The sequence below is a fragment of the Salvelinus alpinus genome, chromosome 20, assembly GCF_045679555.1.
Source record: "Salvelinus alpinus chromosome 20, SLU_Salpinus.1, whole genome shotgun sequence".
NCBI classification, from domain to species: Eukaryota; Metazoa; Chordata; class Actinopteri; order Salmoniformes; family Salmonidae; genus Salvelinus; species Salvelinus alpinus.
In genome coordinates, this window is record NC_092105.1 from 10754817 (window position 1) to 10767030 (window position 12214).

The 12214-nt window shown below is 41.6% G+C and overlaps 1 protein-coding gene across 1 annotated transcript; it reads left to right on the top strand.

Annotated features, from left to right (window-relative positions):
* Nucleotides 1-62: 62 nt before the first annotated feature.
* On the top strand, nt 63-9196 carry LOC139547287 (toll-like receptor 8). The gene is made up of 5 exons (XM_071356342.1): nt 63-250; nt 3301-6395; nt 7487-7549; nt 8432-8544; nt 8666-9196. Exons 1-5 carry the CDS (start codon nt 248-250, stop codon nt 8695-8697), a joined length of 3306 nt encoding a protein of 1101 aa, XP_071212443.1. The 5' UTR covers nt 63-247; the 3' UTR covers nt 8698-9196.
* Nucleotides 9197-12214: the final 3018 nt, after the last annotated feature.

Below are 12214 nucleotides of genomic sequence, written 5' to 3' on the forward strand. Positions count from 1 at the left end.
ACCAACCAGCTTGTTGAACACATTTGACTAACTCTAGCTGCAAGGGGAATTTTAGTTGCACTTCAATGTGTGTTTGAGTAGAGAGGAATTGAGTCATTACACAAGGGACTACATCGATGGAAACAAAAAGAAAACGAACAGTCCCCTGCAGTTTTATTAAACTTTTTTGCTAATTGGTAACTAAACTATCAGGCACTACTTATTTGAAAGGCTTTCAAAATCTCACAAGGAATCAACGGTAAACAATATGGTAAGTTTGATTCACATCAGTTATTATTAATATATGTAGGGTATGTGTCTATTTAGGGTATTTGGGGTATTTGGGGTATTTGTTTTTCTCAAGCGGCAAAATTGATAATGAAACATGAGAAAATACATGACTTTTTAAAGGGGAAGTAGTGATATTTCACAATCGCTACATTCACAAATGCCATTTCTATCTAGGCAAACATATTGTAGATAACTAGTATGCGGAAATTAGTAGTATGTCCTCCATCACAAAGCTATTGCTATTGAGCTATTGTCCATAAAATGTGTGCTTGTAGGCCAGCCCTTGATCTTTACTCTCAGTTCCATTACATTACACATAAGAGTCATTGGGTGAAGGCGTCTTCTGTGAGGGGGGATTTGTTAAGAGCCCCGACGCTCAGTCTGACCATTAACACGAATGGCTTGCAGTACGTTTTTGGAAGCATAAGGACCTTATCTTTGATATCAGCGAGAAATAACATCGCACACGGCCAAATCTCCACGTTACAGCACATGTTTACGGAAGACAGACGGAAGACAGAGGGACCACCTGTGCTAATTAGCTATCTAGCATGCTCTGAACACCTGTGCTAATTAGCTATCTAGCATGCTCTGAACACCTGTGCTAATTAGCACGCTCTGAACACCTGTGCTAATTAGCTATCTAGCACGCTCTGAACACCTGTGCTAATTAGCTATCTAGCACGCTCTGAACACCTGTGCTAATTAGCTATCTAGCATGCTCTGAACACCTGTGCTAATTAGCTACCTAGCACGCTCTGAACATCTGTGCTAATTAGCTATCTAGCATGCCATGAACACCTGTGGTAATGAGCTATCTAGCATACTCCAAATACCTGTGGTAAAGTGCTATTTAGTATGCTCTGAACACCTGTGTGTAACGGAAGATGGCCGCCAGAAATGTGTTGTTACTGAAAAAATAATGTTGGCTGAAACTGTGATAAAACAGTGTACAGTAAGTGTGTATTATGCATTTGTGAAATTATGTTGATGTGATATGAAAGTAAAGGGTACAGTTGAAGTTGGAAGTTTACATACACTTAGGTTGGAGTGATTAAAACTCGTTTTTCAACCACTCCACACATTTCTTGTTAACAAACTATAGTTTTGGCAAGTCAGTTAGGACATCTACTTTCTGCATGACACAAGTCATTTTTCAAACAATTGTTTACAGACAGATTATTTCACTTATAATTCACTGTATCACAATTCCAGTGGGTCAGAAGTTTAAATACACTAAGTTGACTGTGCCTTTAAACAGCTTGGAAAATTCCAGAAAAGGACGTCATGGCTTTAGAAGCTTCTGATAGGCTAATTGACATAATTTGAGTCAATTGGAGGTGTACCTGTGGATGTATTTCAAGGCCTACCTTCAAACTCAGTGCCTCTTTGCTTGACATCATGGGATATTCAAAAGAAACCAGCCAAGACCTCAGAAAAAAATGGTAGATCTCCACAAGTCTCGTTCATCCTTGGGAACAATTTCCAAATGCCTGAAGGTACCACATTCATCTGTACAAACAATAGTATGCAAGTATGAACACCATGGGACCACGCAACCATCACACCGCTCAGGAAGGAGACGCGTTCTGTCTCCTAGAGATGAATGTACTTTGGTGCGAAAAGTGCAAATCACTCCCAGAACAACAGCAAAGGACATTGTGAAGATGCTGGAGGAAACAGGTACAAAAGTATCTATATCCACTGTAAAACGAGTCCTATATCGACATAACCTGAAAGGCTGCTCAGCAAGGAAGAAGCCACTGCTCCAAAACTGCGATAAAAAAGCCAGAATACGGTTTGCAACTGCACATGGGGACAAAGATCGTACTTTTTCTGAGAAATGTCCTCTGGTCTGATGAAACAAAAATAAAACTGTTTGGCCCTAATGACCATCATTATGTTTGGAGGAAAAAGGGGGAGGCTTGCAAGCCAATGAAAACCATCCCAACCGTGAAGCACGGGGATGGAAGCATCATGTTGTGGGGGTGCTTTGCTGCAGAAGGGACTGGTGCACTTCACAAAATAGATGACATCATGAGAAAGGAAAATTATGTGGATATATTGAAGCAACATCTCAAGACATCAGTCAGGAAGTTAAAGCTTGGTCGCAAATGAGTCTTCCAAATGGACAATGACCCCAAGCATACTTCCAAAGTTGTGGCAAAATGGCTTAAGGACAACAAAGTCCAGGTATTGGAGTGGCCATCACAAAGCCCTGACCTCAATCCAATAGGAAATTTGTGGGCAGAACTGAAAAAGTGTGTGCGAGCGAGGAGGTCTACAAACCTGACTCAGTTACACCAGCTCTGCAGGAGGAATGGGCCAAAATTCACCCAAATCATTGTGGGAAGCTTGTAGAAGGCTACCCGAAACTTTCGACCCAAGTAACAATTTATAGGCAATACTACCAAATACTAATTGAGTGTATGTAAACTTCTGACCCAATGGGAATGTGATGAAAGAAATAAAAGCTGAAATAAATAATTCTCTCTACTATTATTCTGACATTTCACATTCTTAAAATAAAGTGGTGATCCTAATTGACCTAAGACAGGGCATTTTTACTAGGATTAAATGTCAGGAATTGTTAAACTGAGTTTAAATGTGTCTGGCTAAGGTGTATGTAAACTTCCGACTTCAACTGTATCTAGAACTGTATCGCAATTGATAATTGATTCACGTTGACATGGAGTATATGGCTGTTTTTTTCTACCAGAGCCAGTCTACCTCTGAAAATAACATGTCTTATAAGGTCCTTGGATTTCAAGGAGTAATGGTAGGCTCCTTGAGAGTACATCTTGGGCTACTTACATCTTGGGCTACTTGTAGGTCTACTCCACACAGTGGAGGCTGGCGGACGTTCCATTTATTCCATTTCAGCCATTACAAAGAGCCCGTCCTTCTATACCTCCTCCAACCAGCGTCCTCTGACTCCACGTTAGTTAGACATCTCCTCATGAATCATTAGTCTTTCATTAATCTGTCATTATATTTCCATCCTCACACGTTTGTACTTTATATTTACAGGCTGCTACCACCTGCTGGTTACAGTTGGCATCATTGTTCCTGTGTCACTTCCTGGTCATAAATACCTCATGTACCTTATGGATGCCATGTGACATTAAGGTGGTCAATACTTCCAAAACCACTAATGACATCATCTTCAATTGTGAGGAGCGTCAACTGAGAAATGTACCCGTTGGCATCACCAGGAATGTGACTGTGCTGGACCTATCAGAAAACAACATCCAGAATGTATCTTTTGGTGCATTTTCTAATCTGGAGAACCTGACCATTCTCAATCTCAACTGGGTCAACCAGAACCATATAAGTCACATTGCCGAAGGTGCCTTCAAAAATCTGACAAACCTGCAGGACCTAAGGCTTAATGGAAATGGCCTCATTGAAATTCCACAAAACCTCCCACTCAGCCTGGAAAAACTCATGCTGGACAATAACAAAATCAATTTCTTGAATATGAGCAACCTCTCTGGTATAACACATGTGAAGGAGCTTTTCTTATCCAAAAACTGTTACTACTGGAATCCTTGTGAGAATAATTTTACTATAGGAAACGGCACATTCGCAGCATTGATTAACTTAGAAGTTTTGACGTTGGCCTTTAATAATTTAACTCAAGTTCCAAAAGAACTTCCAAGCTCTTTAAAAACATTACGGCTTGAATCTAACAAGATACAGTATATTGATAAGGATGATTTCCATGGACTAACCCATCTAGAAACCCTTGAATTACAGGGAAACTGTCCACGATGCTCCAATGCTCCATTTCCGTGTGTCCCCTGTCCCAAAATTTACCTAGATATTCATCCTCATGCATTTCATGGCCTTACAGAGTTACAGACACTGCACCTAGCAGGGAACTCACTCGGTTGTATCAATAACTCCTGGTTTGAGAGTTTAAACAATCTTAAACAACTGTTCCTCTCTTATAATTTCTTGTCTAAGGCTATGACTGAAGGAACATTTTTTAGCTATCTACCAAAGCTAGAAGTTATGGATTTTTCATTCAATTATGATTTGTTAGCTTACCCTGACACCCTACTGCTTTCAAGACAGTTTTCTAAATTGGTGTCACTTAGAACATTGCATATAGCAGGTTATGTTTTTAAAGAAATCCAGTCAGATACTCTCAGCCCGCTCCATCATCTAAAAAATCTGTCAGCGTTAAACATGGGAATTAATTTCATTGTTCGCTCTAATTCTACCATATTCAGAAAATTCTCACACTTGAAACTAATATACCTCGCAGAAAATAGGCTGTATCCAGTTTCAGTGAGCGATTCACCAGGCCGTGTCTTAGGAAGCAATTCAAAGCCGGCGCTGCACAAGTCACCTCTCACTAGTCACTATTCACATCCAAAGGATTTTTCCTTTGAGTTAAAACACGGCCTTGTGAAACAAGAGTGCTTTGACTCTGGTCGAGTGCTGGTCCTTAGTTCAAATAATATCTTCTTCATTTCTCCAAAGCAATTTGAGGGCTATGGTGACATTGCATGTCTGAACCTATCAAGAAATGGATTTTCTGCAGCACTGAATGGGACAGAGTTCACGACGTTACCAGCCCTAACATATCTGGACCTGTCGTTTAACAAGATTGACCTGGCCTATGACAATGCATTTAAGGAATTACACAAACTACAAGTATTAGATCTAAGCTACAACAGCCACTATTTTGGAGTGTCAGGTGTGACACATAATTTAAATTTTTTGACAAATCTACCAGCTTTGAAAGTACTGAATATGTCAAACAATAACATTTTTACATTAACAACTAAGCAGATGACAAGCGCATCTTTGAAAGAGCTTCAATTTCAACACAATTTGTTGGCCACATTATGGAAAGAGAGGGACGGCTCATACAACAGCCTTTTTAAAAACCTGGTGAATTTAACCTATCTGGATATATCATTCAACAGCATTGAGAAGATTCCATCAACAGTCTATGAAAACTTACCGTATACCCTTCAGAAACTATGCATGAGTCATAATTTACTCACCCATTTCGATTGGGATAAACTGGCTAGTTTCCAACAACTGAATATTCTGGATCTAAGCTATAATTCTTTATATCACATGTCAGCAAATCTCTCAAACTTCACAAATGCACTTCAGATGCTTGACTTGAGCTACAATCAGATTTGTCAACTCTCTGATGGATTTTTTAAAGGTGCCCAAAACCTTCAGATACTTGACCTCAGCCACAACCAACTGACTATCGTCAACGAGACCACCTTCCTATCGGGCCCTGAAAACTACATGAAAACCTTGTCCTTGCAAGGTAATCCATTCCAGTGTACCTGTGACTTATTAGACTTCATCCAGTGGATTATGTGTAACAAAAACGTCAAGATCCCCAGACTGGCCACTGAGTTGATCTGCAACATGCCAGCCAAAACGAGAGGCCAACCAGTGATACTGTTTGACATTAAAGAATGCGTCATTGACAACGATGCCTTCCTGAGGTACTCCCGCTCCGCTTCCTTGATCATGCTCACCATGGCCATCACCATGGCAGCTCATATGTTTTATTGGGATGCTTCCTATATTCTATACTACCTGAGGGCGAAGCTGAAGGGCTACCATTCCTTTGGGTCCGCAACAACAGACAATCTCTATGATGCTTTTGTTACCTACGACACCAGAGACCCGTTGGTGTCAGACTGGGTGCTGAACCACCTGCGGGTGCAGCTGGAGGAGAGGGGGGAGAAACACCTGCCTCTCTGTCTGGAGGAGCGAGACTGGGTCCCAGGGGTCCCCCTGATAGACAACCTCTCCCACAGCATCCGACAGAGCCGCAAGACCGTTTTTGTGCTGACCGAGGCATATGTCAGGACCGGCACCTTCAGGATGGCTGTGTACTTGGCCCACCAGAGGCTGCTGGATGAAAACATGGACGTGATCGTGCTGGTTCTCCTGGAACCTGTTCTGCAGCACTCTCACTTCCTCCGTCTGCGGCGGCGTCTGTGTGGGAAGAGTGTTCTGGAATGGACCCGGACTGCAGCCGCAGAGCCCTGGTTCTGGCAGTGCCTGAGGAACGCTGTCAGGTTAGACAACCAGGTGATGTACAACCAGATGTACTCCAGGTACTTCACCAATAAGTAGAGCAACATGCCAGACCAGAGACTCAAGAGGGAGGTAGCTTTCTCACACAAATAGACTAAGCAGTTAAACACAACAACTGCAATCCCTTTTTACAAGCTCTTATTATATCATTTTGTCTATCTCTGCACTGAACAATATGAATGATTCTGTACATCTGAAATCAACAATACGTAAAGAAATGTTCTATTCGTTGCTTTAATGCCAAAGACTATGGCCACCAGTTATTATACTTGTGGTTAAATTTCTCAGTTTGATAATATCTATGGTTAGTGGGTGGTTCTAAACTGAATTTTCAAAGGTTTTTGCTAATATGTTCAAACTTCATGCCATTTGTAAGTAGATATCTGATTTAAAAAACTAATAATATTGGAGCAGTCCGTCTGTGGGCATCTGTCTTTATGGGATAACAGTCAAATTAATGTTTCATTAGGCTCAGATGGGGGGGGGGGGGGGGGGGTGAATCTGGGGCTGTGGTGTCAGCCGGTCAGTGGCACTTATGGTATGTGACAATAAAAACATTATTTTTTATTTATTTTCTAGCTGGCCTACATTGATTGAATTGAACTGAAATTGTTATAACTCATTGTTTTATTATATGAATTATCATTTCAAAAGATCACAAATTCAAAACATTGTATAGGGAATCTCTTTGAACTACGCAGACAGTCACAGCACCAGTGTGCTTTACGATCATGCATTATCTAAAATGCATTATCTAAAATGTAATCAACTAGTAGTACTACTATGTTTCTAATGCAAACCAATGAAGTCAGGGTTACCATCTGATGTAATACTGTGTTAATCCACAGGATGTCATTATTGACACAATCACGAAGAGTTACCGGTGACAGTGGACTGGTTTGGCGTTGGCAGCAATGCTCTGAAATGGTGCCCTAAATCATATCAGATAAAAAGTCGTTGTCCAGTACGATAAACAAATAAAACCATAACTATTATTTATGCTCTCTCTCGCTTGTAAAGATTACGTAATATATATTTTCCCCAACCAAGTTGTGCAAGAGAGTGAAGGGACGTGACGTCATGCTGTAAATTAGCATATTGCGGAGTATAATAGACTTTGATTGACCAGCCCGCCTTCACTTGTGCTCTGCGCCATCTGGATTGAGACTCATCTGTATCCAATACACCTCCGGTGAGTGCGCAAACAAATTATTTCTTGTCAAAGGGCCTACATAGCATGTTTAAACAACTAGGTTAACTTTACAGCCATATAGTATGTTATGTCGTGTAGGCTATAAATGGTTCGAACCGCTGCAATAGCCTTAGGCATAAAAGCTTGCTCACTTAATGTATTTCTAGATGTTAAGTCATATTCAATAGTGTAATTGTTTGTTCTCTCACTTGACGTGGGTACCCTCCTAGTAAGTGTCTGTTTTCTTTTGAGTGAAACGTGTGGATCTTTTAACGTAGGCTACAATGTTGCCTACAAATATTATCATGTCTTGATTTAGGATGTGCTACAATGTCAATATGACAAAGCAAATGTGCAAATGCTGACCTGAATGGTCGACGCCACTAGTTGGCCTCAACCTGTTTTGCGATGCTGCCCAAGCAGGGCGGTGGTTGTTAGACAGCTCTCACAGAATGGCACAATGATGTTCTCCAGATTTGTCGCCAATAATGAGAACACGTGCTCGTAGAATAAACTGCATAAATAATGACATTTTACGTAGTTTTTTGTAAATCTAGAAAAGTAATGGACTAGATTGTGTATATACTCGAATTAGATGTGGGCTGTTTGCCCTGCCTTACAGGGGGAGAATGAAAGCGTTTCTTAACCCCCCCCCAACACATGTGCTGTAGGGGATTGTGCTCTTTGTCTGCTTTTGGGGTTTGATTCGAATGTATAGGCCTATTAAGAGTAACTATTATGGAAGCTGTGCTAAATTGTGTGCAAGGCCCATGGTTACATAGACGGTTTTGTTTATTTGCCTATCGGGAATAAATTATTGCTTTTTCATTTGCATTGAAACCTAGATGTCTAATTGTTCAGTGTCATCTGCTCTATGACCAGATCCTCTGCAAAGATGTCTGACAAGCCAGATCTTGCGGAAGTCTCCAACTTTGACAAGACCAAGTTGAAGAAGACCGAAACGCAGGAGAAAAACCCCTTGCCCACCAAAGAAAGTATGTTAGGTTTATTCTACGTCAAATGCTGATTATCCTTTGTGAAATTTGTGTTGTCTTACTGATAAGTTGACACTGTGTGCAAACATGAAGAACTAACATGGTATCCCCTTCCTTGCAGCCATTGAACAGGAGAAGCAAGCAACAGCATGAAAGCCCAAGCCTCCACTATTCACTGTACATTCCACGAGCGTTGCCTTTTTTTCCACCTCTTTTAGCTGTATAACTGTAACCAAAACCTAAGTTGCATTGTAATTGGGCAGAAGCCTGTACAGCCTCCTCCCTAGAACCCTCCCCCTCCCTCCCTTTTACATAAAGTCTGAAAGGAAACAACTACTGACTGGCAGCCTGACTAGGAGGATGTGTTGCTCGTCCCGTGCTGACTCACTTCAGCGCTCTGTCACCTGTCCCTGCCGTGTCCCTGCATCCAGCAACTTGTGGTTGTGAAGGGAAGAGCAAGGGTGTGATGGATCAGCCCAACCAGGGACCCACACGTCTGACGTCCAGTGTAGTTCAGCTTCTGGCCACCTGTTGAAATGCTTTCAAATCAAGCAGTGTTTTGTTTTTTGTTACCTGTTCAATTGTTTTGTATAAGTTCAATTCTTGGAATGCACAAGTTTGTTTTGATATGCAATTAAAAAAAGTAACTGTTTGGAATTGTCATTTTCATTTTGAATATACTGACATTTGTTTCAAGATTCACATTGTACACCATGTTCTACATTAATGTTCATTACAACTCTGCAAGTGTGTCTACCAAATTGGGGCTATCCTTTTGGACTACTGGAATTATATTCTATACTGTTGACTGGCTGTGCAATCACTGTTAATCAGACTCAAAGCCATGTGTTTCTAACTGCTGGACTGTGGTGGCAGTTTAGTCATTTAGCATGCTTATCCAGAGTAATTTCCAGTTAGCCTTAAACTGGCTAGGTGAGGCAACTATTTCAGTTAAGTGCAAAGGTGCTGCTAGAAGGGAAAGACTCGTGACTTTTTTTTTTTTAATGCTGGTGATCTTGTTTCACTGATGCACTAGTGGGCTTTGGCACACTAAGTGGATGAGCCCTTGGCACAGTGCACACAACTGACCTAGAAAAGCACCATTGGCACACCACTACAACTGGCTTAATGGCCTGCCTGCCCCAGCAAAACACTGAACCCATGGGCTGAGCTTGTGGTAGGAAAGCCACATTCTTAAAGGACTTATTACTTAGTTGGGCTGGACTTGGGACATATTACAATGGCCAAAATGGCTGTTCCCACAATAGTAATTGCATAGCTTCGATTGTACTGGACGTTTTCATGGAGGGGGGTGGGGTGACCATATTGCAATGATGCCTTGTCTGAATACAACAATCCCGTCTCATCCTACAGGCAACAAGCATTTTGGCAATATGTTCTAACAATTTCAGAAGTTTAGCCACCAATGGAGATGGCTTGCGTACTTCAATGCAGGTTTTACTAGTCAATTAACTCATCCCCATAATTTGATACAGCTATCAGCAGGTGTATAGTCAGGTTAAGTGGATTGCTGTTAGTCTTAATGACAATCCCACTGAAAGCGGCTGATCTCTCCAGCCGAGTGTTTTTGATTTCCCCGTTATTCCTGGACACCATGGTCTCGTACCAGATTAATTTAGTCAGGTGCTTATGCTGCGTTCAGAACAACTGGGAACTCAGATATTCTACATCAGACCGTTCAAGACAACTGGGGACTCCTTGTGGGGGGGGACACATGCTCCGACTCATCTTTTGAATGGTCATCCAAGTCAAACTCGGGCATCTTTCTAAAGCTCTGACTTTCTGACCTGAAGATCACGTACGTCACGATTTGACCCCCCCCCCCCCTGCCTCTTGAAGGCACTAGTAGCATGGGGCACTTCCGGGCAACAACCTCCCAAGCCACTGCCTGTTCACCCCGCTATCATCCAGAAGGCGAGGTCAGTACAGGTGCATCAAAGCTGGGACCGAGAGACTGAAAAACAGCTTCTATCTCAAGGCCATCAGACTGTTAAACAGCTATCATTAACATTGAGTGGAGCCAACATACTGACTCAAATCTCTAGCCACTTTAATAATTAAAAATGGGATGTAATCAATGTTTATCACTAGTCACTTTAAACAATGCCACTTTATGTAATGTTTACATACCCTACATTACTCATCTCATATGTATATACTGTACTCTATACCATCTACTGCATCTTGCCTATGCCGTTCTGTACCATCACTCATTCATATATGTATCTGGACATAATCTTATTCCTTTACACTTGTGTGTATAAGGTAGTTGTGAAATTGTTAGATTACTTGTTCGATATTTCTGCATGGTCGGCACTAGAAGCACAAGGATTTCGCTACACTCGCATTAACATCTGCTAACCATGTGTATGTGACCAATACAATTTGATTTGATTTGATGACACAACTCCCAATGAGAAATTAAATGTACCTTAGAAACGTAATCATGCACAACAAAGGCTTTGTTTACACAGGCAGCCTAATTCTGATATTTTGCCCTAAGATTTTACCCATATGATTGGTGAAAAGACCAATTAGTGGCTAAAGATATCAACTTGTCTGCCTGTGTAATGTGGGAATTTTGACTCATCAACTCGGGCAGATTACAGCCTCTGCTAATGATGTCCCAAAGACACTGTCTACCCTCGTCAAGCTGTACTGATGTTGTCCCCAAATACACTCTGTCTACCCTCATCAAGCTGTAATGATGTCCCCAAATACACTGTCTATCCTCATCAAGTTGTAATGATGTCCCCAAAGACAGTGTCTGTCTCCCCTCATCAAGCTGTAATGATGTCCCCAAAGACAGTGTATGTCTCCCCTCATCAAGTTGTAATGATGTCCACCAAAAACAGTGTCACAGTAAAACCCAGCCCACTCGAGAACCTCAACACAGTCTGATCCAGCCCACTACAGTTATAACCTCAACACAGTCTGATCCAGCCCACTATAGTTATAACCTCAACACAGTCTGATCCAGCCCACTATAGTTATAACCTCAACACAGTCTGATCCAGCCCACTATAGTTATAACCTCAACACAGTCTGATCCAGCCTACTATAGGTATAACCTCAACCCAGTCTGATCCAGCCCACTATAGTTATAACCTCAACACAGTCTGATCCAGCCCACTATAGTTATAACCTCAACACAGTCTGATCCAGCCCACTATAGTTATAACCTCAACACAGTCTGATCCAGGCCACTATAGTAATAACCTCAACACAGTCTGATCCAGCCCACTATAGTTATAACCTCAACACAGTCTGATCCAGCCCAGTATAGTTATAACCTCAACACAGTCTGATCCAGCCCACTCTAGAACCTCAACACAGTCTGATCCAGCCACTATAGTTATAACCTCAACCCAGTCTGATCCAGCCCACTATAGTTATAACCTCAACACAGTCTGATCCAGCCTACTATAGTTATAACCTCAACACAGTCTGATCCAGCCCACTATAGTTATAACCTCAACACAGTCTGATCCAGCCCACTATAGTTATAACCTCAACACAGTCTGATCCAGCCCACTATAGTTATAACCTCAACCCAGTCTGATCCAGCCCACTATAGTTATAACCTCAACACAGTCTGATCCAGCCCACTATAGTTATAACCTCAACACAGTCTGATCCAGCCCACTCT

Coding starts and splice junctions, on each gene's coding strand:
- LOC139547287 (XM_071356342.1), top strand. Junction 7,550..8,431: donor CTGTATCCAATACACCTCCG/GTGAGTGCGCAA, acceptor CTCTATGACCAG/ATCCTCTGCAAAGATGTCTG. Junction 8,545..8,665: donor CCCCTTGCCCACCAAAGAAA/GTATGTTAGGTT, acceptor CCTTCCTTGCAG/CCATTGAACAGGAGAAGCAA.